General features: G+C 43.8%; 1 protein-coding gene and 2 non-coding genes across 3 annotated transcripts; 2 read left to right on the top strand and 1 right to left on the bottom strand.

Moving 5' to 3' along the window:
• Positions 1-5,059: 5,059 nt before the first annotated feature.
• C2H6orf58 (chromosome 2 C6orf58 homolog) lies at positions 5,060-24,720 on the top strand. The gene is made up of 6 exons (XM_029083462.2): positions 5,060-5,351; positions 8,214-8,300; positions 12,335-12,519; positions 15,280-15,398; positions 19,455-19,693; positions 24,313-24,720. The coding sequence occupies exons 1-6, from the start codon at positions 5,060-5,062 to the stop codon at positions 24,480-24,482; spliced, it is 1,092 nt and encodes a 363-aa protein (XP_028939295.1). The 3' UTR covers positions 24,483-24,720.
• LOC114809710 lies at positions 8,460-8,597 on the top strand. The gene has a single exon (XR_003757487.1). It is a non-coding gene; the product is annotated as a small nucleolar RNA SNORA7 (small nucleolar RNA).
• A 509-nt stretch (positions 24,721-25,229) lies between the features above and the next one.
• Positions 25,230-25,366, bottom strand: LOC114809338. The gene has a single exon (XR_003757125.1). It is a non-coding gene; the product is annotated as a small nucleolar RNA SNORA7 (small nucleolar RNA).
• Positions 25,367-27,451: the final 2,085 nt, after the last annotated feature.

The following is a 27,451-nucleotide window of genomic DNA, read 5'->3' as shown; positions in this document are numbered from 1 at the left end:
CAATGAGCTTACAGTGTCCTGATTGGGGGGAAGGTCTGCAGCTGGCCCAACCAGCGGGAGGGGCTGCCCTCACCAGGAGCCTCATTGATTCATTCATTGATTCATTCATTGTATGTACTTACTGAGCACTTACTGAGTGCAGAGCACTGTACTAAGCTCTTGGGAGAGTACAATACTACAATAAACAGTATTCATTCATTCATTCAATAGTATTTATTGAGCGCTTACTATGTGCAGAGCACTGTACTAAGCGCTTGGGATGAACAAGTTGGCAACAGATAGAGACAGTCCCTGCCGTTTGACGGGCTTACGGTCTAATCGGGGGAGACGGACAGACGAGAACAATGGCACTAAACAGCGTCAAGGGGAAGAACATCTCATAAAAACAATGGCAACTAAATAGAATCGAGGCGATGTACAATTCATTAACAAAATAAATAGGGTAACGAAAATATATACAGTTGAGCGGACGAGTACAGCGCTGTGGGGATGAGAAGGGAGAGGTGGAGGAGCAGAGGGAAAAGGGGAAAATGAGGCTTTAGCTGCGGAGAGGTGAAGGGGGGATGGCAGAGGGAGTAGAGGGGGAAGAGGAGCTCAGTCTGGGAACGCCTCTTGGAGGAGGTGATTTTTAAGTAAGGTTTTGAAGAGGGAAAGAGAATCAGTTTGGCGGAGGTGAGGAGGGAGGGCGTTCCAGGACCGCGGGAGGACGTGACCCGGGGGTCGACGGCGGGATAGGCGAGACCGAGGGACGGCGAGGAGGTGGGCAGCAGAGGAGCGGAGCGTGCGGGGTGGGCGGTAGAAAGAGAGAAGGGAGGAGAGGTAGGAAGGGGCAAGGTGATGGAGAGCCTTGAAGCCTAGAGTGAGGAGTTTTTGTTTGGAGCGGAGGTCGATAGGCAACCACTGGAGTTGTTTAAGAAGGGGAGTGACATGCCCAGATCGTTTCTGCAGGAAGATGAGCTGGGCAGCGGAGTGAAGAATAGACCGGAGCGGGGCGAGAGTGGAGGAAGGGAGGTCAGAGAGAAGGCTGACACAGTAGTCTAGCCGGGATATAACGAGAGCCCGTAATAGTAAGGTAGCCGTTTGGGTGGAGAGGAAAGGGCGGATCTTGGCGATATTGTAGAGGTGAAACCGGCAGGTCTTGGTAATGGATAGGATGTGTGGGGTGAACGAGAGGGACGAGTCAAGGATGACACCGAGATTGCGGGCCTGCGGGACGGGAAGGATGGTCGTGCCATCCACGGTGATGGAGAAGTCTGGGAGCGGACCGGGCTTGGGAGGAGTATATTCTCTGCCCTCCTAAGAGCTTACAGTCTAAAGGAGGGGAAGCTTACAGTCTAGAGTCTAGAGTGGGGGATATTTCTGTCTCCCTCTCATCTAGGCTGTAAGCTCATTTTGGGCAGGGAATGTATCTCTTTATTGTTATATTGTTCTCTCCTAAGCGCTTAGTACAGTGCTGAGCACACAGTAAGTGTTCAATAAATATGATCGAATGAATGAATGAATGAACTTCATAAGCCACAGACCCTCACCATTGCCGTAACTGCCACTACCCAGCCCATGCAATCAGTCAATCATATTTATTAAGTGTTTACTGTGTGCAGAGCACTCTGCCAAGTGTACTCGAAAAGAGAATGGAACTAAAAGGCAGTGAGGATTCGAACCCAAGGTGGTGACGCAAGTAAGGAAAGTAACACTCAGAGACAGTGTTGGATAGATCAGAAAAGGGAGGAAGGTGACGGAGTGCCCGTTCACCTCCGGAGAGGTACGAGTGACACAACGGCCCTCCTCTCCTGTTTGGCTGTGCCTTTATTGGCCCTCCTCTCCTGTTTGGCTGTGCCTTTATTTGCAACGTATAAGAGAAGTAGCCAATCACAAAAATACTCGTATAAGAGAAGTAGCCAATCACAAAAATACTCGGACAAGTGTGTTTTCTTCAATGACAAAAGAGACTCTTCAAGCAGGCCTTATCTGTTTTGGGTAAGAAGCAATCTCCTGTCCAAGCAGGCCTTATCTGTTTTGGGAAAGAAGCAATCTCCTGTCCCCGGGGAATTTGGAATTTGCAGATGTGATATACATCCCACCTGAAATGGGGGACTTCCTGAGACAAAAACAGAGTCATTTAGATCAAGAGCTGCTATGCTCAGAATGCTGTTTTTAACACCAAGTGCTTGGGAGACTACACTATAACGGACATATTCCCTGCCCACAGCGAGCTTACAGCCTAGAGTGTATAGCCTAGCCTCCCAGCCCCCACTGACTCCACAAACCTTAAGCCCCCAGTGCCTAATTGATCCATGGCTCACACCTCCTCAGGCGGGGGTGGAAATGGGGAGGGTTGGTGGGAGTTCGGAGATGCCTGCACATGGAGGGGGTGGGAGGGTTGGGAGGGGGTCGGCGAGAAAGGGTCAGGATAAAGTTACTGGAAGTCCAACTCTGTCTCTTCCTCCACCCCGCCCCATCTCCCTTGAGATACAGTTATCGAACCTCATCATAAACAACTGAGAAGACCCAGGCCGATACACTCATGTGGCTTGTAATAGGATCATCTCGGAAGAAGCAGCCAAAAAGCCGGATCACTCTCTATAAAGACAATCGTCCTCCATGGAACTGCTGAATGCTCCGATTCTTTAGTGAGAGAGCCATAGGGCTGAAAGTGTTGGGACAGGTCATTTCCTCGCCTCTTCCCCCAGGAAAGTGGATATCGGAAACCACCTCCATTACACATTCTAAATTTGTTTTCAGGATGTGTGTGTATGTGTTTGTGTATGCTTGTGTGTATGTGTGTCCCACAGTACTTATGCCCATATCTGTAATTTATTTATTTAGATTAATGCCTGTCTCCCCCTCTAGACTGTAAACTCATTGTGAGCAGGGAAATTGTCTACCAATTTTGTTATATTGTACTCTCCCAAGCACTTAGTACAGTGCTCTGAAAACAGTAAAAGTAAAGTAAATTAATAAATGCAAAGCATTAATTTACTAATTGATTGTCTGTGGGAGAAGGTCTAAATGAATGCCTGCATGAATGTTTGTGTGTCTGTGTGTGTATATATTTGGTGTGTGAGTGTTAATCTGTCTCTTCTGTTGCGTAAATGTATGTGTCTTTCATCCCTGGCTCTTTCTCTTTTTGTTGTCTGACTGTCTCTCATTTTGAATCGTAAAACTAAAGGTATCTTCTCCCACTTGGTGCTGGGAAAGGGCATGCATTTCCCCAGGACGGATCACGTCTGTACAAGACAGCTGATTTATTTTTCTTGCTACTGGCATCTTGTGGCCACAAGACGCAACTTCTTGAAAGGATGATTCAGAAAAAACAGGCTTCCTTTTAGAAGGCAAAGGCGTGAAAGGCAGACCAGAAATTGTACCTCCAGGCTGCAGTGCGTGAAAAGTTGGGGGTGGGATTCCTGTACCTCTAAGCACTAAAGAGTTAAAGTTGTCCAGCAACGGAGGACTCCTTGCCCATCTTTTATTGCCTGCTCAAATGGGTGATCATCCTGAGACTTTCTTCCTTGGGCCCAACCAAAATCTCTATTTCAAATTAAACTAATTTCCTCTTGTTTTGTTTTCTGTACTCAATGGACACAAGTCAGCATCCTCTACTGAGAGACTTTTCATTGATTTGGAAGACAGTTATTGACACCCGTTGGCTTTCTCTTCACTAGGCAAAATGACCCCAACCTGTCATCATCATTATCGTCGTTGTCATCATCATCATCAGCACCACAAGTATTTATTAAGCCACTTCTGTCCTAAATAAGGAGCTGGGCTCCAAACCCGGCTCCTCCACAAGTTTGCTGTGACTTTTTTGTGGGCAGATATTTGTCTGCTGTTGTTATATTGTAGTCTTGTAAGTGCTTAGTACAGTGCTTCTCACTCACTATGTTCCATCAGTGCGAGTGAATGAATGCTGTGTGACCTTGGGCAAGTCACTTAACTTCTCTGGGCCTCAGTTACCTCATTGGTAAAATGGGGATTAACAGTGTTAACCTGGTGTGGGACAGGGACTGGATCCAATCTGATTTGCTTGCACCTAACATCACGATTACATTTGCACCTGGGACATGTACAGAGAAGTTCAGGCCGAGGAATAACTTATCGACCTTAGAAAATGACATTTCACTTTCCTCCAGAGAAAAGTCTGCCCTCCAAAGGCACCTTAACCAGTGTTAGTAAGGTGCCTTGATTGGTATATAGGCCTCACATAAATGAAGACATCCTAAATTGTTTTCTTGTTGTTTGAGGGTATTTATTAACCACTTACTGTGTGCCAACAGAGCCCTGTGAACCCTGCACATTTTCTTTCTTTGCCTGCCTTTCAATGAATTACCAAAAGAGTCAACAAACCAAGATAACAATTATCTAGAAAGCATTTCTTTGAAAGTGGACACAGAATCCTCACCTCTCCAGGCAGATGGCCCTTAGTTTCAAACTGCCTCAGCCATCTCAGAATACCCGAAGTTGTAATGGCAGGGGATGAGGCTTCCAGAGTGTAGTGGTCTATGCTATCAGGGGTGGTGGGTCTGGGTACGGGAAGGGTCCTTTGGACCCCCTCAAGCTCCTAATGTCCAGGGGGCTCTGAGTCACATGGCTATTGGCCGCTGTCCCTACAGGGAATAGGACTTCCAGCATGTAGTGCTCCACAAAGCTAGGAGTGGCTGGATTGGGTATACATTACTATGTGCCATTTCACCCTCACTGACTATTAGGTATTATGTCCCTCAAATCTCCAAATTCTCCAAGTCCTCTAGGGGAGAAATGACTTGCTAGAGAGTTTTTTTCCATGAGAAAGTAGATAAGGAATGATTTGTTTGCTTAAGAATCCTCATTTTGCAACAGATGTTTCTTTTCTGAGAAGAAAGCACCTGGAGATATTGAAATCTCAGATGACCTGAGGTCAAGGACCCCATGCCACAGAGAGTTAATTCCTGAATTTTTAAATGAGTTCTAGCTCCCGTGTCCCACCTGATGGGATTACCCGATTGGCCAGTGACAATCCCTTTCTCCTCCATTTCCAAATAAATGCATCATGTGGATTACTAAGCCTCCGATACGAGGCACCATGCTTCCACCGTATGTCCTGATCTTTGTGTGCGCTGGATTCCTTCCAGCTTCCATGGCAGAAAGCTCTGCTCAGTATCCCCCATTGTGGGACGTCACCCCCGGTCGGTTCCAGGACTACCCTTTTGAGGCAAACAGATTCATCATCAATCCCTGGAACTATTTGGAGAGAATGGGAATGTACAAGATCTTGCTAAGCCAGTCTGCTAAGTACTTCTCTGATCTGGGTCCAAATAATGAGGAAAACCTGCTCTGGGGGCTGCCTCTCCAACACGGCTGGCAGTTTCATACAGGTAGGAGTAATGATAATAATTATAAAAATAATGATGAATATAATATTTTTTAATCGCTCACTATGTATCAAATACTGTTTTAAGTGCTGGGGTAGATGCAAGCTAATCAGACTGGACAAAGTCCCTGTCCCACGTGGGTCCTACAATCTTAATCCCCATTTTACAGATCAGGGAACTGAGGCACAGGGAAATGACGTGTCTTGCCCATAGTCACACAGCTGACAAGTGAAAGATCCGGGACTAGAACCCAGGTCCTTCTGATTCCCAGATCCGTTCTCTATTCATGTTGGACCACAGGGAAGCTGCTTTGCCTATCTCAGTCATTCTATTAACTCTATCTTTCCGGCTCCCTGTCTTCTCCTCCCTCCTTACTCTCCACCTCAATTGCATTGACCCACCAGAAAAGAGAAAAGTCCCCCCTTCTAGACTACAAGCTTGTTGTGGGCAGGGATCATGTCCGCTAACTCTGTTGTATTGTACTCATCCAAGCGTTTACTACAGTGCTCTGGGAGTCAGGTCATGGGTTTTAATCCCAGTTTCACCTCTTGTCTGCTGTGTGACCTTAGACAAGTCACTTCACTTCTCTGGGCCTCAGTTTCCTCATATGTAAAATGGGGAATAAGACTGTGAGCCCCATGTGAGGTAGGGACTGTGTCCAATCCAATTATCCTGTATCTAGCCCAGTGCTTAGAACAGTGCCTGGCAAGTGCTTAACAAATACCATAATTATTATTATTATTATTACAGTTCTCTGCACACAGTAATTGCTCAGAAAATATAACTGATCGATTGCTTGAGCAACAGTGCCACAGTTGCATTTACCTGGTTTCTGAAGAAAAAGATGTTTTCCAGTCCATGCACTTTATCTAACTCAAGATGGTCTGCCTCTGCTCTTATTTACTAGAAGCTGTTTATCTGTCTGTTGGCATTCTTTCTATCTGCCCAGGTTTGTCTTTCTAGCAAAGACTAACCTAGTTAGCTAAGGATGGGCTATTTTTCCAAGGCCGGGTTCTCCATGGAAGGCCTGCTGATCAGAGAAGCAACGTTGCTCAGTGGAAAGAGCACAGGCTTGGGAGTCAGAGGTCCCGACTCAGAGGGTCAGAGTCAGAGGATTAGCTACAAATCATGGGTTCGAATCCCGACTCTGCCACTTGTCAGCTGTGTGACTCTAGGCAAGTCACTTCACTTCTCTGTGCCTCAGTTCCCTCATCTGTAAAATGGGGATGAAGACTGTGAGCTCCACATGAGACATCCTGATAACCCTGTATCTATCCCAGGGCTTAGAACAGTGGTCTGCACGCAGTAAGTGCTTAACAAATACCAACATTATCATTATTATTATTAATGAAGGATATGCTATATCTGTCTCAGTATGACCTCTCTGTCTAAGGGCCTGATGAAGGCTCCATTGGGTCTGTGGCAGTGGGGGATGTCGGAAATGGAGGGTTCATGGACGCCCTTAGCTCCAATCACATCTTCCTTTTCCAGTACTTCCAGAGATGTGTTTACCCCAAGCAGAGATTGTGGCATATGTAGAGGTACGGGGAGGAAAAAGAGGAAGATGAGGAGAGGAAGAAGGAGGATGGGAAGAGATAGGGAAAGGAGCAGTAACAGGAGAAGGAGTTGGTGTCCTAAAGGGGGTATTGGCTCCTTTTGTTCATTGTCACTACAACCCTGCCCCTGGCAGTTTATATTTTTTAAGGTTCTTGTTCAGCGCTCACTTTGTGCCTAGCTCTGTACTAAGCATTGGTGTTGATACAAGATAATCAGGTTGCACAGAGTCCCTGTCCCATATGGGGCTCACAGTCTATGTAGGAGGAAGTAGGGTAAACTTCTCACTCGAATCTCACTGTCGTCTATCTCGCTGCTGACCCTCGCCCACATCCTGGCTCTGGCCTGGAACCCCTTCCCTACTCAAATCCAACAGACAATTACTCTTCCTCCTTTCAAAACCTTACTGAAGACACATCTCCAAGAGGCCTTCCTTGACTAAGCCCTCCTTTGCTCTTCTCTCACTCCCGTCTGCTTCACCCTGACTTGATCCCTTTATTCATCCACCCTCTCAGTTCCACAGCATTTATATACATATCTGTAATCGTGGCTCGGTGGAAAGAGCCCGGGCTTGGGAGTCAGAGGTCATGGGTTAGAATCCCGGCTCTGCCACTTGTCAGCTGTGTGACTGTGGGCAAGTCACTTCTCTGTGCCTCAGTTACCTCATCGGTAAAATGGGGATTAAGCCCAGGAGCCTCACGTGGGACAACCTGATTAACCTGTATCTACCCCAGTGCTTAGAACAGTGCTCTGCACATAGTAAGCGCTTAACAAATACCAACATTATCATTATTATTATTAATAATCTATTTATTTATATTAATATCTGTCTCCCACTCTAGACTGTAAACTCAATGTGGGCAGGCAATGTTCTAAGTGCTGGAGTAGATACAAGTTAATCAGTTTGGACACAGTTCCTGTCCCACATGATACTCACAGTCTTAATCCCCATTTTACAGATGAGGTAACTGAGGCACAGAGAAGTGAAGTGACTGGCCCAAGTCACATGGCAGACAAGTGACAGAGCCGGGATTAGAAGCCGGGTCCTTCTGATTCCCAGCTCCACGTTCTATCCACTAGACTGTAAGCCCGTCAAAGGGCAGGGACTGTCTCTATCTGTTGCCGACTTGTTCATTCCAAGCGCTTAGTACAGTGCTCTGCACATAGTAAGCGCTCAATAAATACTATTGAATACACTGTACTGCTTGTGCAACCTGCTGGGGAGGGGAGAATCCCATTTACTAGGCTCGATGCTGCTTTAGGCTGCGTCCACACAAGCGAGACTTATTCTCTGTGTCTGTTCAATTCCAGGGAGATTGGCTGACCCGACCAACGTCACTACCTGTGGCTATGAAGCTGGAGATCCCCTCTGCATATCCGAGGAAAGCTGGTGGGCTTGTAAGTACACTCTCACATGGAAAATCCAAATCCAACAAGTTAAGAGGATTTGTCCTCACTGGATTAAGGTGATCAGGTATCCTGGCTGAGGGGAACCGTCCCAAATCGTCGGGGTCTGCCCCACCTAATAGTAATAATAATAATTGTGGTATTTGTTAAGTCCTCTCAGGGTCACACCTGGAGAATTTCCAGTACTCTACCAGTCTGGGCTATAGGAGGGACAGTCAAGCAGAGGCCTATCCATTCCATTCCTAGGTTGGGCAGTGGCTAGCGAGTGAAAGACAATCTGCTACAAATCAAAACTCACCCATGCTGGGCAGCAGCGTCATGGGAGAGAGTTGAGGGCGGAGCCTCAAGTTTACTGTGCGGAAAGAGGCAATGGTAAACCGCTTCTGAATTTTTACCAAGAAAACTCTATGGATCCACTATCAGAAAGATTGCAGATAGAGATGGGGTTTTCTGGGGGAGATATGTTCATGGAGTCATTATAGGTCAGGGACTACTGGAAAGCATACGGCATTTGTTAAGCACTTACTGAGTGCCAATCTCTGTATTAAGCACTGGGTGAATACAAGTAAATAGGGTTGGACACAGTCCCTCTCCCACGAGGGGCTCACAGTCACAATCCCCATTTTACATATGAGGCAACTGAGGCACAGAGAAGTAAAGTGAAGTCTCATAACAGACAAGTGGTGGAGTCAGGATTAGCACCCATGACCTTCTGCCTCCAAGGCCTTTGCTCTATCCACTACGCCATGCTGCATCTCACTTCTCACCCCCCACTCCAGGTTATTCAGGGTCTGTTGCTATCTTTATTTCCTTTCTTTTTCCCCTCCTCCAATAATCGTTGGCCCCTACTGACCTCAGGTTTTGGGTAACCTTCCTGTAGAGTGCTCATGGGAAACACTGGACCAAGTCAAGACATTTTAACTCAGTTAACTCAGAGAAGCAGTGTGGCTCAGTGGATAAAGCATGGGCCTGGGAGCCAAAGGACCTGGGTTCTAATCCTTGCTCTACCACTTGTCTGCTGTGTGACCTTGGGCAAATCACTTAACTTCTCTGTGCCTCAGTGTCCTCCATGGCAAAATGGGGATTCAATACCTGTTCTCCCTCCTACTTAGGCTGTAAGCCCCATGTGGGACAGAGATTGTATCCAGCTTGATTAACCTGTATCTACCCCAGGGCTTAGAATAATGCTTGGCATAGTAAGCACTTAAATACCATAAAATAAAATAAAGAAGTTACTGCCTTAGCTCTCTGGTCCTTTCCTCAGCCCCCTGTTACATTGTGCAACTGCGGCTTTGCTCTGTCCAGGATAATAAAACCTCAGGCCTTACCTCCTCTGTCATTTAACTTTTTTCTCCATCTTCTATGAGCCTTCGTTGCCTGGGCTTTGGTGCTCCGGAGTAGATTCGAATGACTGAAGTCAGGAGCCAACAATTCTGGAAGACTTCCTGGGGGAAGTGGATCTTCAGCAAGAGTTCTGAAGAAGGGGAGAGAAGAAGGGGGAAGAAGGGCGAGGAGAATCAATTAGTCAGAGGTGGGAGCAGAGTCAGTGTGCACACAGGGGACAACAAGAAGCTTCACTTGGCTGGAGAGCAGGGCTCAGTGTGGGGACAGTGAGAAATGAGAATATATAGAAAAGTGGGTGAGGGAACAGAGCAGTAATGGAAGACCTGAATGTCCATTATTTAGGTTTCATCTGCTGAGCCGTCTCCCTGGCTCAGTGGAAAGAGCTCGGACTTGGGAGTCAGAGGTCATGGGTATGAATCTCGGCTCTGCCACTTGTCAGCTGTGTGACCGTGGGCAAATCACTTAACTTCTCTGTGCCTCAGTTGCATCCTTTTCCCTCCACCGATCTTATACTGCTGACTCCACCTCTGCTTCCCATCTTCTAACTATGGGAGTTCCTCAAGGCTTAGCTCTAACCTTCTTTCTGTTCTCCATTTACACCCACTCCTTCGGAGAGCTCAAGCACTCCCATGGCTTCAACTACCATCACTCTGCAGAGGGCTCCCAAATCTATCTCTTCAGCTTCCCTCTCCTTGTCTGTAGTCTTGCATTTCCATTTACCTTCAGGACATCGCTCGTCGGTTGACCCACTGACGACTCAAACTCAACAGCTCTAAAATGGAACTCTTCATCTTCTCTACCAAACCCTCTCCTCCCTTTGACTTTCCCATCACTACTGACAACACCACCATCCTCCCTTTCCCTCAAGCCCACAACCTTGGCACTATCCTCGACATTTCTTTCCTTCAACTAACATATGCTTTCAGCCACCAAATTCTGTCAGTTCTATCTTCACAATATTTCCAGAATCTGCCCCTTCATCTCCATCCAAACTGCTACCATATCAGTCAAATCACTTGTCATAACCCAAATCAGTTACTTGTATTAGTCTCCTTTCTGACCTTCCTGCCTCCAGCCTCTCATCTCTTCTGTCCATACTTCATTTTGCTGTCTGGATCACTTTTTCTAAAACATTGTTCAGTTCACAACTCCATATTCACCAGAAATCTGCAGTGGCTGCTCATTCATCTTGCATTAAACAGAAACTCCTCACCACCAGCTTTAAATCACAGAATCAACTCTCTTCCACCTAACTATCCTTACTTCTCTACCACTAAAACCCAGCCCCACACTTTGCTCCCCCAGTATCAACCTACACATTATTCCACCATCTCATCTTTATCTCCATTGTCCATTTGCTCTGTTTCCTTCCTGTCTGGAACTGTTTCCCCATTCATATCCAACAGACTGCCTTTCTATACATCTTCAAAGCCCTATTAAAATCACATCTCCTCCAGGAAGCCTTCCCTAACTAATTTTTCATCTCCCCATTCCCTCTCCCTTCTGCATTTCCTATGTACTTAGGTCCATACCGCCTAAGATCTAAGTGCTCACCCCACCCCTAATACCAACTCTATTGAGAAGCAGCATGGCCTAGTGGCAAGAGCACGGGCTTGGGAGTCAGAGGTCCTGGGTTCTAATCCCACCTCCACCTCTTGTCTGCTGTGACCTTGGGCAAGTCACTTGACTTCTCTGTGCCTCAGTTGCCTCATCTGTAAAATGGGGATTGGGACTGTGAGCCCCACGTGGGACAACCTGATTACCTTGTATTTACCCCACTGCTTAGAACAGTGCTTGGCACACAGTAAGCGCTTAACAAACGCCATCATTATTATTACTGTTGTTATATTCTCTAAAATGCTTAGTTCAGTGCTTTACCCAGTGCTCAATAAATACCACTGATTTTTGATTGGTGAGTGGGAGTTGGGAAGCCCACAGGGTTCTGAGAATGTGTTTGTCTATTTGGGGGTCGGGGAGAAGCTGAAGGCAGGAACAGTGGCAAAGAGGTTTGGCAGCATTTCAGGCACAGAATGACCACACCAGGGCTACGGTTGGGATACGGAAACAGAGAGAAAGGATTAAAGAGTAATTTCAACAGAGGAGCCGATAGGACTTTGGGACTAATAGAAAAGGACAAGGAGAGAAGATGAAGATCACTTTATTAAAGTAGGTGACCCAGGAGTCAGGGCATTTTCAAAAAATAAGAAACAATAAAAGATCATTCTCACATCCACTACTGTGAGCAGACATTCATCCTGTGGATTATCCTCACTCTGAGCTTTTCATCCTTCTTCTTGCTCACCTGTTTTTGGTCAGTTTCATATCTGCTTAGCACAGAAAACATGGTGGAATTCAAATACATCTATTTTGCTTTCTGTGCATGAAGACTGGAATCTTTGTTTGACAGAAAGGCTTAAACTCAGCTAAAATGAGGTTTGGGATTTAATGCATTTCAATTTTCCACACTTTTCCTGGCCTCTAGTACTATATATAATTAGGATTATGATTGATAATCCAATTTTGGTTGTTTTAACTTTTTAGTCAAAGTTAGCCAAAGCCCATTCCGACGTGGACCACTTTAAGTAGGGCATGATGTATTTTCTTAGTGTTTTCCCTGTTCCTTGTACCGTTTGTAGTGACCATCAAGCATATTTTCTGTCACCCTGATCTAATTTCTACAGGCATGAATTATCATCTTTGTACTCTTCCTGTCCTTGCTGCCGTGGATGCTGGAATAATGGGAGTTTCATCAGATCAAGTGCAACTTCTGCCACCACAGAATGACCAGGAGAATTTCTGTTATAATGTGACTGACTGTGAGTCAGCCTTCCCAGAAGTTATGGGTAAATGGAAAGCGTTTTATGAGGTAATTCACCAAAGTGGCCATTTTGTTTTTCATTGGCTGGTATGGGCGGACGTAAGTAAGAATCAGAAGCCTATGCAGGATGAGGTGGGAACTCAGCTGTCTGGAAAGTGGTTCTGCGGGGGCTGAAACCTGGCAGAAAATGGGGGAGATTTAGGGCTGAGCTGGATTGATTGGTTGATTAATTGACCCTCTAGACTGTAAGCCCCATGTGGGCAGGAAAGTCTACCACCTCTGTTCTATTATACTCTCCTAAGCGCTTAGTATAACGCTCTGCACACAGTAAGCACTCAATGAATAAGTCGATTGATTGACAGAAGAGGCTGACTGGAGGTTGACCCACAATACATGGAAGTCTTGAATTGGGAGGACATAGTCTTGGGGAGCTGTAAGGTAATCACTCTATTTCATTCTCATCTCTCTGACCGTCGACCCTTTGTTCACCCCCTGTGCCCTTCACAACTGGCAGACCACCATTCTCCCTATCTTCAAGCAGAGAAGCAGCATGGCCTAGTGGAGTGTTCAAGGACCTGGGAGTCAAAGGACCTTGGTTCTAATCCCAGCTCTGCTACTTGTTCGCTGTGTAACCTTGAGCAAATCATTTAACTTCCCTGTGCCTCAGTTCCCTCACTGGCAAAATGGAGATTCGATATTGAGTCTCCTTTCTACTTAGACTGTAAGTATGGGACCTGAATACCTTGTATACATCGCTGTGCTTAGTACAGTACTTGGCACATAGTAAGCACTTAATGAATACCACAATTATTATTCAAACCACTTCTAAAATCACATTTCCTACAGGAAATGATTAATCCACTATCACCCCAGCCTATTCCTCCAATACCTACACTCCAGCCGTTCTGAAAACATATAAGCACTTGCTTACTCATCCACTCATCCTCCTAGCACTCATGTAGATATCTATCTGTTATTTATTTTGATGTCCATCTCTCCCTTTTGTCTGTAAGCTCCTACTCTTTGTTTTGTGCTCTTTCAAGTGTTCACTCTTCATGTAGTAAACACTAAATAAATACTCTCGATTGATTGATGTTAACTCTATTGTACACTCCTAAGCACTTAGCACTTTGCCTAGAGTAAGCACTCAAAAGATATTATTGATTAGACTGATTAGATTCTGAGGTGTCTGCTCAATGCCACATGGGCCTCTTTCAGAAATAACTATAAAACAAGTCTCACTGTTGTGGGACTTGACAAGGGCTGGGTCATTTCTAGGAAAAATCATTGCACCATAATTATTTTCCACACACTGTTGAATTGGCCAAGTTTGAACAGGCAGATGTAAATTGTGAGATGATATTGTACAGCGGAAACATCTTTGGGTATACAGAAAAAATCCCCCAGGATTCTTCTATGAAACTGGGTCTGATGTGTTTGCAGTATAGAATTTGTAGAATTGGAATTTTCATGTCAGAGTTTGCCCAAGGAAAGGGGGTGATAAGACCACCAGTCCCTGCCCTTGTTTTCTCAGAGGAAAAAGAAAATTTCCATTCTTTACTTTGATTCGCATTAGATTTCCTGACAACTCAGCAGTAAAGAAGACCAAAAGGCATTAGCCTGATTTTCTGACTCAGGAGTCCCTAACTTAAATTTAAATTGAGTTGCCTCTCCCCCACCCCGATCCAGCTTCTTCTGTAACTCAGGAAGACACCTATGTCTAACAGAAGCTTCATCTCCAAGAACTGTCCTCTAGAGAATCAGAATCAACATTTACAGTGCTCATTTGTTTCATTTGCTCCTGTAAAAGCTTTTATTAAAAAGGAAATCTCAGTGTTAAGACACCAATATGTCTGGATTCTGAGCTTCCCTATCTTGAATTTCACACTATATATGCCTGCTCAAACTTGAATATGGGAGACAACCCATGGAGAGCAGCATAATTAAAGATGGCAACCCAGAAAAATTTGACAGTACCCCCTGGAAGAACCATGTGAAGATACAGTTCTATTATCCATTTTTAAGAACCATAATTCTACAAAAGGTAAATTCAACCCTCTGGTAAAAGAAACTACAGTCTCTTCTCCTATAATGCAGGAATAACGTTATAGAAAATTTGCACTACAGAACTCGTTCGTTAATCAATGACACACATACATCCTGTTCCTTATTGCCTTGCTTCTACCTGTGCTGACTAGTGGGTGGTTTTCTATTATTCAGATGTGCACCATGGAAAGAATATCTCTTAATTCTTCAACAGTGTGCTTTCCAAATTGCAAAATAAAACCATGTGCTTTAAAAAAAAAACAGATTGTACCTGGGTTTATTTATAAACAATACAAAATATTCACTGTTTAAAAACTCTCATTACTATTAGTAGTAGGAGGAGGAGGGATACAGTATTTGTTAAGTCCTTACTGTGCACCAGGGATTGTACTAAGTGCTGAGGTAGGTACAAGTTAATCAGGTTAGATTTAGTCCCAAAGTCTAGCAGGAGGCAGAGAAGGTAATGAATCTCAATTTTACAGACATGGAAATAGGGCACAGAGAAGTTAAGTGACTTGCCCAAGGTCACACTGCAGGCAAGTAGCAGAACCAGGATTAGAACCCTGGTATTCTGACTCCCAGGTCCATGCTCTTTCCACTAGGCCACACTGATTTCCTGGTACATTTATGACTAAACACAATTGTCTCCACCTCTATTTCTTCAGCAGTGCATATGGCAAAATCTGACCTAAAACTGGGTTCATCTTTAGGGTTGCCTTTACACATTAAATGGCTAAAAACACTGTTTTCTTGCTTTTTCAGTATGTGGTATCATCTGAGTCTTCTGAGCCGCCTGCAGAAAGGATGGATAACTTGTTAAAACTCATGTGGGACGTTCATGTGGAAACCCTTGAAGCTGGCGGACCGAGATGTGCTGCCAAGTAAGATGGATTGAAATCCAATTCCCTAAGCCCCCTAGTTGTTAATCTACACAAGAACAGCGTTTGGATCTTTGCATCTTCTCTTCTCCCAGAGAGATGCCCACCAGTGATTCACGTTTTTTATGGATAAGAAATGGTTTTGGTTTGCAATGGCGATAGTGGTAGCATTGTGAAATTATAGGTGAAAAATAGCACCAAGAGGCCCAAGGGCTGAAAACACGACAACCCAACAAGGGTCAGCCTTTTTGTGTACACAAAATGGCTGGGTTTGTAGGTCCTGCTTTGGCCTCTCGATACATTGAGCAGCTCCACATATGGTGGGAAAAAATCTATGACCCACCTTCTCACTCGTTCATTTTCTTGCTCTTGGAGACTTCTAGGTGTAATTAAGGCTATGAATAGGTCTTATGCCATTACTGAATCAGACAAATTGTCCATATTCAGTCCAGTAATCTCTCACATGGCAACAGCACACATTCATTCAATAGTATTTATTGAGCGCTTACTATGTGCAGAGCACTGTACTAAGCACTTGGAATGTACAAATCGGCAACAGATAGAGACAGACCCTGCCCAATGATGGGCTTACAGTCTACTATTTGGATGAATTTGTATAATATTCACCCCACCTTCAGCCCCAAAGCACTTATGTACCTACTTATAAGTTATATGTTATACATTTTTAAATTTATATTAATGTCTGTCTCCCCTCTAGACTATAAGCTAGCTGTGGGCAAGGAACATCCCTACCAACTCTGCTGTACTGTACTCTCCCAAGCACTTTAGTGCAGTGCTCTGCACACAGTAAGAGCTGAAGAAATGCCGTTGATGACGATGATGATGATGATAACCAAGAACTTAGAGCAGGGTTTGACACACAGCAAGTGCTTAAAAAATACAATAACAACAATAATAATGATAACTGAGTGATAGCTGCTCTATTGAACATCCATCCTCTAGTTTGGGTTGAATTATTTCTCCTTCTGCATTCCTGATGCTCTTTCTAGTAGAAGCAGCATGGCATAGTGGTTAGAATATGGGCCCGAGAATCAGAAGGTCATAGGTTCTAATCCTGGCTCTACCACTTGTCTGCTGTGTGACCTCGGGCAAGTCATTTCACTACTCTGGGCCTCAGTTACCTCATCTGTAAAATGGGGATTGAGACTGTCAGCCCCAAGTGGGACAGGGAGTGTGTCCAACCCGACTTACTTACATCCACCCCAGCACTTAGTACAGTGCCTGGTGCAAAGTAAATGATTAGCAAATTTCACAATCATTATTATTATTAATCCATTAAGTACCATTTGTTCATTAATTTATCCAAATACCTCTTCTTATTTTGGGATCTTTCTATGGGATAGCAGAATGCAAAGAAAGTGGACAAAGATCTTGAGTGATTGACTCTTTCAGAGAATACATACTTCATCAACAATGCGGTATCTATCTTGTTGGCAACCCTACTAGAGACCAAACATCTTGAAGATGGTCATTTTTCAAAGCTACTCCAAGTAATAGATTCTTTAGTGGAGATCCACCTCATATATTCTGAATGGCCCAGTCTGTTCAGTAATTAGTTGCTAAATATTGGCCACCTGTGAATTCATCTGCAGCAAATGATAGAAATGGACCCACTGAAACATTCGAACGATGGTATTTATTGAGATTAGTTAATTAGTTGCTAAATCTTAATTCATCTGCAGTGAATTATAGAAATGGACCCATTGAAACATTCGAATAATGGTATTTACTGAGAGCTTACTGTGTGCAAAGTACTGTACTAAGTCCTTGGGAAAGTACAATAAAAGAGAATTGGTAGATGCGATCCCTGACTACAAGGTGTTTACAGTCTACGGGTGGTGACAGATATTACAAATAGATCAGGAATAGGGGAAATAGCAGACTATAAGGATATGTAATGAATGCTGGGAGCTGGGTTATCGAAAGGCTGAAAGGATACTCGGTCAAGTCAGTTGACTCAGAAGGGAGGGCAGATAGGGGAAATACGCTTAGTCTGGGGAGGCTTCTTGAAGGTGATGTAATTTTAGGAGAGTTATGATGGGCCAATTATAATACACTGCATTCTCCACAGAAAGTGTATTCATTCATTCAATCATATTTATTGAGCAATTACTGTGTGCAGAGTACTGTACTAAGCACTTGGAGAGTACAATTCGATTTACAATGTATAAACAAGAGGTTTTATTTCAGGCTACTAGACCCAACTCTGCCCCCTGTAAGCTTAAATCTCCAGAAAGAGAATTACGTGAGGGAAAAGGAAGAAAATGTGCCACCAACCAGATGCACAATGGGAGGGTACGCAATATTTAGGGTGATGGTCAATAGCCTCCTTGGCCCTAGAAGCTTCTGTCACTGTGGATGCTGAATCTCCACTCCCCTCTGATCATACTTCAATGCTGCTGAATGAAGGATGTTTCCAAGAAGTGGAAAGGGCAGCATCTGGAGAGTGAGGGAAGAGCAGGGGGAAGATGCCGTAGTCCTCATTGTCACACATCCCTGGGGCCCATGGAAAAGTTGTGATAGGCAGCTGGGAAAGCAGTGTGGCTCAAGGGAAAGCACAGACCTGGAAGACAGAGGAAGTGGGTTCTAATCCCAGCTCTGCCACTCGTCTGCTGTATGGTCTTGGGCAACTTACATAACTTCTCTGTGCCTCAGTTACCTCATCTATAAAATGGGGATTAAGACTGAGGCCCATTTGGGACATTGACTATGTCTAACCTGATTAGCTTTTATCTACCCCAGGGCTTCATACAGTGCATGGCACATAGTAAGCACTTAACAAATACTATAAAAAAAGAAAAAAAAATCTTGAATCCATCCTTTGTCTGCCATGTGACCTTGGGCAAGGCACTTAACTTGTCTGTGCCTCAGTTTCCTCATTCATAAAATGGCAGTTAAATCCTACTCCCTCTACTTAGACTAATGAATCCTATGTGGGACAGGGACTGTGTCCCACATAAATATCTTGTGTCTACCTCAGTGCATAGAACAATGCTTGGCACATGGTAAGCGCTTAACAAATAGCATAATTATCATTAAGTTCTATGAGCCTGGCTTTCAGTCTTGCATCTGAGAAAATTCTATCCCGAAGGAAAGGAAGGTTTGGCCAATCAAGAAACTCCTGTTCAGCTTGGTTCATTCATTCAATCTTATTTATTCAGTGCTTACTGTGTGCAGAACACTATTCTAAGTGCTTGGGAGAGTACGATATAATAATGAAAAGACACATTCCCTGACCACAACAAGCTTGCTGTCTAGACACAAGCTTGGTGTTTTTTTTCCCAGTTCAGGGATGGTGTCTCGGTTTGTGCATCACTACACGATAGAAACGATGCATGACAAGCTTAGTCAATGAGCCAATTTGGTTCTTGCTTTGGGCCTTGCCTTAATCAGAACCTGTGGTACCTAACCAACCAAATGCTTAACAACCACAATCACCTTCCAAGCCGAACGTTGAATTCTAACAGACAAAGCCCATTTGGGAAAAGCGGGGTAAATCTGACTTGTGGATACAGTGGGGAGAGGGAATGGCCATTAGCCACTTGGGGCCAGACCTTTGGACATATGGAAGTTGCTTGATGAAGTTTGTCCTGTGAAATAGTGTTTTGGAGCCATCTTATAAATTTATTGTGGGCAGGGAACTTGTCTGCCAACTCTGTAGTACTGTACTCTCCCAAGTGCTTAGGACAGTAATTTATTTATTTGTGTTTACATTGCCTGGCACATAGTAAGCACTTAAAAAACCCATTATTGTTATTATTTGTAATTTACTCATTTATTTATATCAATGTCTGCCTCCCCTTCTAGACTGTAAGCTCACTGCGGACAGGGAGTACGTCTCTTTATTGGTATAATGTACTCTCCCAAGCTCTTCGTACAGTGCTTTGCACACAGTAAGTGCTCAATAAATATGACTGAATTAATTAAGGAATTAATGAATATAGTGCTCCGCAAATAGTAAGCACTCAGTACATACCATTGATGATGATGATTATCTCGCTCTGATCACTAAGGCCCGTGTGCTTGTTTGTATTTTAGATTGCCATATTATGACCCACCCGAAGGTGATTTTGGGAACAGCTGGGTCACTGCAGTGGACTTTATCTCCTTCCTTCGCTTCCCCACCACACAAGGGCAAACAGCCACATTCCAGAGCAGCCTCCCCCAACGGTTGCTCATTTCGGGAGATTCCGCCCCCTTCATACCTGATTTCACCCCCATGCAGAATCAAGTCTTGTTTATGCTAAACTCTCTTCACCAAATGAATACGGCCTCAGGTAAGAGCCCCAGAAATACTGGGCCTTCTATACAAAGTCCGGAACGATTCCAGAATACCTGCCCCGGTTTCTGTTTTTCAGTTGTCTTCATTTTGAGAAGTTTCAGGCAGTCTCATTTTTAAAACGTTGTGGTTTTCCCTAAGGTTAGAATTACGATTGGTCTTGTGCTCTGGATGGTTTTTTTTTTTTTATTGCTAACGAAACTGTTTGGGTTGAGCACTTTTGGGGATGTGTTTCTGCAACAGTAAGGTAAAAAAGATTAGGAAAAACTAGCCTCTAGTACCCTCTAGTGGGCTCCTGGTGACCGAAGTCTTCTAGCCAGACGAACTTCAATTCACAATTTGAGTCAAGATGCCAAATTCCTTGGCAGAGAGATTATTTTAAACAGAAGGAGATTCAGCAAACGCAGCGTAAAACATACTACAATTATTTTATAGCTCGTTTTGGATTAGAAGGAAAACATGCTTGGGTAAGTCGGTTTCCTTAAAAAGCAAGATTTTGAGGTACTTTGGTTAGATGACATTTTTGCCTGCTGAACTTCATGGGAAAGTAAAAGGAAATTTTCACTGCTTGAAATTTGACTTAAAAACCTGATGTCTCAATCATCAGAGGGAAGCACCTTGGCCAAGTGGAACGAACACAGGCCTGGGAGTCAGAGGACCTGGGTTCTAATCCTAGCTCAGCCCCTTGTCAGCTGGGTGACCTTGGGCAAGTCACTTAATTTCTCTGGGCCTCACTTTACTCATCTGTAAATTGGAAATGAAGTTCTACTCCCTCCTACTTAGCTGTGAAGGCCCATGTGGGACAGGGACTGTGTCCAACTGGATGATCTACTGTCTACCCCAGCACTTAGTACAGTGAATGGTACATAGTAAATGCTAAACAAGTACTATTATTAAGGAGACGACATTGCTTAATATGTTTTTAATATCCTATTAAAATGTCCCAATGCTCCAAGGTTTGGATTTTGAATATGACAGTAATAAAGAATAGAACCTTTAATTTCTAAGTGTAAATGAAGTTTCCTCTGATATAGTGTCTGTCTTTTGCTGATAATATTTTGGAGATTTACTTAGATGTGTTACCTCAAGAAGAAGCAGTGTCGCTTAGAGGATGAAGCATGGGCCTGGGAGGCAGAAGGACCTGGGTTCTAATTCCAGCTCCACCACTTGTCTGCTGTGTGACCTTGGGCAAATCACTTCACTTCTCTGTGCCTCAGATTCTGCATCTGTAAAATGGGATTAAGACTGTGAAGCCCATAAGGGATATGGACTGTGTCCAACCTGATTCACTTGTATCTACTCCAGAGCTAAGTACCCTGCCTGGCACATAGTAAGTGCTTAACAAATACCATTTAAAAAAAAAAAGGAAAGATATCTGTGGAGGAGTAATAATCCTGCTCTACTCGAGGGGGGTTTGTTTCAGGCCCACAGTCCTACCCACACCACCTCTTCCTTGCTGGGCTTTTTTTTCTTTCATTCAATCACATTTATTGAGCGCTTACTCAAGTATCGGGAAGCAGCATGGCATAGTGGATAGAGCATGGGCCTGGGAGCCAGAAGATCTGGTTTCTAATCCCAACTCCGCTACTTGTCTGCTATGTGGCCTTGGGCAAGTCACTTCACTTCTCTGTCTCAGTTACCTCATCTGTAAAATGGGGATTAACTGCAAGCTCTATGTGGGATAGGGCCTGTGTACAACTCGATTTGCTTGTATCCACTCCAGAGCTTAGTACAGTGCCTGACACATAGTAAACCCTTATCAAATACCATAATTATTATTAATTATCATTATGGTGTACAAAATACTGTACTAAGCACTTAGCTCTGTATTAAGCATTGAGCTTGGAAATGTGCTCCTGAAACTGGCCTGTCTAGCCTCACTGTGAGGGAAGAAAGCTGTGGTGGAAGTGAGGAGTAGGGAAAATATCACACTCTGTCCATCCCCTGAACATATTTGGGTCAGTTTAGGCATGGGACTGATAGCATACCTGACCACAAAAACTCTGCTCTTATCTCCTCAGGCTCAAACCCTGCTAATATTAGTTTGGTCTTTAACAGTAGTTTGGCCTTGTGAAAGTTGGAGGCAAGGTCATAGATATCTACCAGGCTGGGCTTTTCTGGTGAAGGATGGAGAGCTTGGAAGACTTCATGCTGCCTGATGTCTGTCTCCCCACAGGGTGGGTAGAAGAGATGAAATGAGAAGCCTCTTTTTTTTTCTTTTTATTTAAAGACACCTCTTCAGGAAATAGGACACGGGTTCTAAACCCTGCTCTGCCACTTTCTTGTGCCAAGAATTTGTTCTAAATGCTGGGTATTCATTCATTCATTCAATAGCATTTATTGAGCACTTACTATGTGCAGAGCACTCTACTAAGGGCTTGGAATGTACAATTCGGCAACAGATAGAGACAATCCCTGCCCAGTGGGTAGATACAAGTTAATCATGTTGGACACAGTCTGTTCCACATGAAGCTCGCAGTTGCTTGCTATGTGATCTTGGGCAAGGCACTTCTTTTCTCTGTGCCTCAGTTTCCTAATCTACAAAATGGGATTCAATTCCTGTTCGGTGAGTCCCATGGAGGACAGAGACTGTGTCCAATCTGCTTTGTACAGTGTTTGGCAGACAGTAAGCCCTTAACAGATCAATCGAACAGGTGTATTTCTTGAGTGCTCACTGTGTTCTGAGTACAATAGAACAGCAATATAACAGAGTTGGTAGATATATTCCCTGCCCCCAATGAGCTTACAGTCTAGAGGGGAAGATTTTCAGTCTGACACTCACACCCATGGATTCAATTTCACCATTAGCAGGGAAACAGTGTGACTTAGTGAATAGAGCATAGGCCTGGGAGTCAGAGGGACCTGAGTTTTAATCCCAGCTCTGTCACTTCTCTACTGTGTGACCTTGGGCAAGTCACTTCACTTCTTTGTGCCTCAGTTGCCTTATCTGTAAAACGGGGATGAAAACTGTGAGCCCACTGTGGGACATGGGCTGTGTCCAACCTAGTTACCTTGTATTTACCCCAGTGCTTAGTACTGTGCCTGGCACATAGTAAGCACTTAATAAATATCACAATTATTATTACCTTTGTCTTCAAAATAAAAGACAACTTTATTATGTGTCAAAGAGCAGTGGGCTAAGCGATCAAACATAGTTTCTGTTTTATGCAGGCTTACATCTAAAGTTAGGAAGAACAGATGTCTTATTCCTATTTTACATATGTGAAAAATGAGGCATGGAGAAGTTAGGTGACTTTTCCAAGGTTACACAACTGGCTAGTAGCATTGCTGGGATTAGAACCTATCTCAGTTCCCCAACGGTTTGGTGGATTTTGCTCTACGAAATGCAAATTGGGTGAATTTCTTCAAGATAATCCTATAAAGCAACACTGTATAAAGCCCCCTGGCCAGCTCTCTGCAGAGTTTCATTCAGTGAGTCCTATTTATTGAGCACTTACTGTGTGCCGAACACTGTTATATAGTCACCAGACCATCCAAGCAGGGGACTCCAAGGAAGAGGGAGGGGGTACTTTCCTTGAAGCTTAGGAGGAAGGAGCCCAGGTTGATCACAGGTGACTGTGGTTTTCTCCACTGTCCGCCTCATTTTCCTCTGGAATAGCGTCTGCAGCAAGGGGAGCAGGAAAATGCATTTTCCTCCACTGTTCCAGCTCATTTTCCCAGGCTGATCTACAGGAAGGGGAGAGAGCTGTCACTGATGTTGCCCCACTGCCACAACCATGCTTGGGACTGTGGGCAGGGAGGGAGCCAGGCTAGGCTTTTCTGGTGAAGGATGGAGAGCTTGGAAGACTTCATGCTGCCCGATGTCTGTCTCCCCACAGGGTGGGTAGACGAGATGAAATGAGAAGCCTCTTTTTTTTTCTTTTTATTTAAAAATCTGACAAAAAATAAATATCCCTACAGCCAGAAGCTGTCTGAGGCAGGAGCTAACTGACCCAGACCAGGATGCAAGGAGGCCAGTGCTGGCCCAGTGGGGTCACACGAGGATTGCATCCTATGACTGGGGAGATGGAGGAGACTGACACCAAATTGAACCGTAGTTCAAACCCATTTGCCTCAGAATCGGTAGAATCTGATTGCCTCCCAGACTTCACATGCCAATCAAACGCCTCTTCTGCGAATTGCACTCGCACTCCCTTCGCACACTCCCCAGGTCTTCTATTTGCCAATAATAATAATGATGATGATGGCATTTAAGTGCTCACAATGTACCAAGCACTGTTCTAAGTGCTGGGATAGATAAAAGGTTATCAGGTTGTCCCACGTGGGGCTCACAGACTTGATCCCCATTTTATAGATGAGGCAACTGAGGCACAGAGAAGTTCAGTGACTTCCTCAAAGTCACACAGCTGACAAGTGGCAGAGTCGGGATTAGAATCCACAACCTCTGACTCCCAAGCCTGGGCTCTTTCCACTAAGCCAAACTGCTTCTCTCCCATGCTTTTTCCAGTAGGACATGCTGCACCCAAAAACTGTCTTCTTATGAGAACAGACTTTAATGTGAATTCAAACCTTTTTTAGTTTAAAGCAGAAGTCTAGCTCTCGGATTTAAGTAAAAACATTGCAATATGGTCGTTGTTGTTTTTCTCTCTATCCCAGGAGATAAGTTGTTGAAGCTTTGGAGACTAGCAATGAAATTCAAAGCAATGCGAGAAATGGCACTGAAACTGCTCAATCTGATTATTTCAAGTCAAGATTTACCTTCTGAGCAAGTAGATGTCCTCTTCAACACATTGAACAGATATTTATCTGCAAATAAGATCAGCTGATTTAAATAGTCCTAATGGTTGGATTCCTGTTGTGAATTTTGTTTTGCCTCTGTGCTTTTTTACCCAATTTCGTGTGCCTTTTTTAAGGGAATTAATGTTCCTAAAACTAATTTTCCCAATTAGTAATACTTATTTTCTCATTTCCCACTAATTAAAAAATGTCTAGCTAAAATACAAATGAGACTACAGTTCATTTCTCTACAGATTGCTCTGTAATTAATGAAAATCTGAAATAAAGGGGATTCAGAACTGACTTGTAGGTTTGCAGTTAGAATCCTTATTCCTGGGATCTGAAGGGGATTTGGCACTGGACAGATATTGGAAGGTCAATCATCAATCCTTTTCTTTTCTTTTTTCAGTCAAGCAATAGCATTAGATTTGTATGAGGCTTAGATTGATGTTGCCAAGTAAAAACCCACTGCCTTGGAATGTCACTCTCTTAGGCTTTTCAAAAGTCAATATGCTCTGAGTTGGGATTTTGCATATATTGGCAAATATCTATATATTTGCCAATGTATATATATAGTCTTATACTCTTAAGTTGTCTCTGACCCATAGCTTCACCATGGACACATCTCTCCCATGTAACTCCCTCCTCCACCTGCAGTCCTTCTGGTAATGTATCCACAGAGTTTTGGGTGTAAAAATGAGGAAGTGGTTTACCACTGCTTCCTTTCATGCAATAAACTTTAGTCTCCACACTTGACTCTCTCCTATGCCCCTGCTGCCCAGCACAGGTGAGTTTTGACTTGTAGTAGATTGCTTCCACTCGCTAGCCACTGGCCAAACTAGGAATGGAATGGGTAGGCCTCTGCTTGACTCTCCCTCCGATAGCCGAGACTGGTAGAGAACTGGAAACTCTCCAGGTGAGATCCTGAGTGGGGAAATATATATATATATATATATATTTTATATTATTATATTTATATTATATACATATAAAAAAACACTGTATTCAGGTGATGTTAAATCTCTCTGTAACTGATATTTTAAATTAGCTAAGTAGTGAACAGGCAGGGCACTGACCACTAACATGAGGAGGATGATACTCATCATTCTTGGCTCATTCTAAGGTAATACTGATGGCATGAAGCAGCATGGCCTATTGGATAGAGCATGGGCTTGGGAATCAGAAAGTATTGGGTTCTAATCCTGGCTCTGCCACTTATCTGCTTTGTGACCTTGGCAAGTCACTTTACTTCTCTGTGCCTCAGTTATCTCATCTGTAAAATGGGGACTAAGACAGTGAGCTCCATGTGAGACAGGGACTGTGTCCAACCTAATGATCTCATATCTACCCCAGTTCTTAGTTCAGTGCCTGGAACATAGTAAGTGCTTAATAAATATCATTTAAAAAAAAAACGAATGAAGTCTATCCCAGTGCTTAGTTTAGTGCCTGGAACATAGTAAGTGCTTAATAAATATCATTTTTAAAAAAATAATGAATGAAGCCCAACATCTCACCTTTGGGTGTTGGCCCAAGAAGTATCAACAGAGCACTCTAGCAGAGCAGGACCAGGCTCAGAGAACATGGACGACCTCTAGACTGTAAGCTTATTATGGGCAGGGAATGTGTCTGCTAATTCTCTTATATTGTACTCTCCCAAGTGCTTAGTACACTGCTCTGCACATAGTAAATGCTCAATAAATTCCATTGATTGATTGATGACCCCATGTTCATGAAAGTGGTGTCAGTGGCAAGACTGTATTTGCCAAAAAAAACACTCACCAAGATATTTACTTTGATCTCATCTATTCTTCTACATTATCTGTGATAGGGCCAGGTTTCATGGCCTTAATGAATCGATAGATGGTTATTATTACTATCACATTTACTAAGCACTGTGTCAAACACTATTCTAAGCACTGGGATAGATACAAGTTAATCAGGTTGGACACTGTCTCTGTCCCACATGGGGTTCACTGTTTAAGTAGGAGGGAGAACAGGGATTGAATCCCCATTTTATAGATGAGGAAACTGAAGCATAGAGAAGTTAAGTGACTTGCCCAAGGTCACAAGGAAATCAACTGGCAGATCTGGGATTAGAGCCATGCTGCTCTCTACACCTTTCTTTTGGTCCAAAGCTTAAAATCGTTTGGTTGTCAAACTCCATCTGCCAATCTGACAAAGTTCATGCTGGCCATCTTGATTCAGCTGGTTACTTCTTTGTCCAACTGTATAACTTTCATTGGAGAATGGTTGGGGAGGAAATACAATTCATAGTAGCTCTGCAATGCTGATGAAAACATTTGTGGGTGGAGTTTACATAGTGGTAGTAAGAGTAGTAATCATATTTATTATGTTCTTTCTGTGTGCAGAGCACTATGATAAGCACTGGGAAAAAATACAGAAGTGGGAATTAAACACACATCCTGGCCCTCAAAAGGCTCACAACCTGAGAATATGAGCAGGCAGAAGGGACTGGCAACAGACACAAAGGAGTGATGAAACAAAGCACCAAATCAACACTAAGAAGCAGCATGGCCTAATGAAAAGGACACAGGCCTGGGAATCAGAAGACAATAGTTCTAATCCCAGCTCTACCTTATTCTACTATGTGACCCTGGGCAAATCATTTAACTTCTCTGTGCCTCAGTTCCTTCATCTTCAAAATAGGAATTGAATTCATTCATTCAATAGTATTTATTGAGCGCTTACTATGTGCAGAGCACTGTACTAAGCGCTTGGGATGAACAAGTCGGCAACAGATAGAGACAGTCCCTGCCGTTTGACGGGCTTACAGTCTAATCGGGGGAGACGGACAGACGAGAACAATGGCACTAAACAGCGTCGAGGGGAAGAACATCTCGTAAAAACAATGGCAACTAAATAGAATCAAGGCGATGTACAATTCATTAACAAAATAAATAGGGTAACGAAAATATATACAGTTGAGCGGACGAGTACGGTGCTGTGGGGATGGGAAGGGAGAGGTGGAGGAGCGGAGGGAAAAGGGGAAAATGAGGCT

Source organism: Ornithorhynchus anatinus, chromosome 2, assembly GCF_004115215.2.
Source record: "Ornithorhynchus anatinus isolate Pmale09 chromosome 2, mOrnAna1.pri.v4, whole genome shotgun sequence".
Lineage (NCBI taxonomy): Eukaryota > Metazoa > Chordata > Mammalia > Monotremata > Ornithorhynchidae > Ornithorhynchus > Ornithorhynchus anatinus.
This window is presented reverse-complemented; position numbering and strand designations above follow the sequence as displayed.

Bases quoted from the DNA above. Each gene is read 5' to 3' on its own strand.
- C2H6orf58 (XM_029083462.2), top strand. From the start codon at position 5,060: ATGCTTCCACCGTATGTCCTGATCTTTGTGTGCGCTGGATTCCTTCCA. The intron at 8,301-12,334 runs GTAAGTACACTC...TAATTTCTACAG, and splicing joins CGAGGAAAGCTGGTGGGCTT to GCATGAATTATCATCTTTGT. The intron at 12,520-15,279 runs GTAATTCACCAA...TTGCTTTTTCAG, and splicing joins AATGGAAAGCGTTTTATGAG to TATGTGGTATCATCTGAGTC.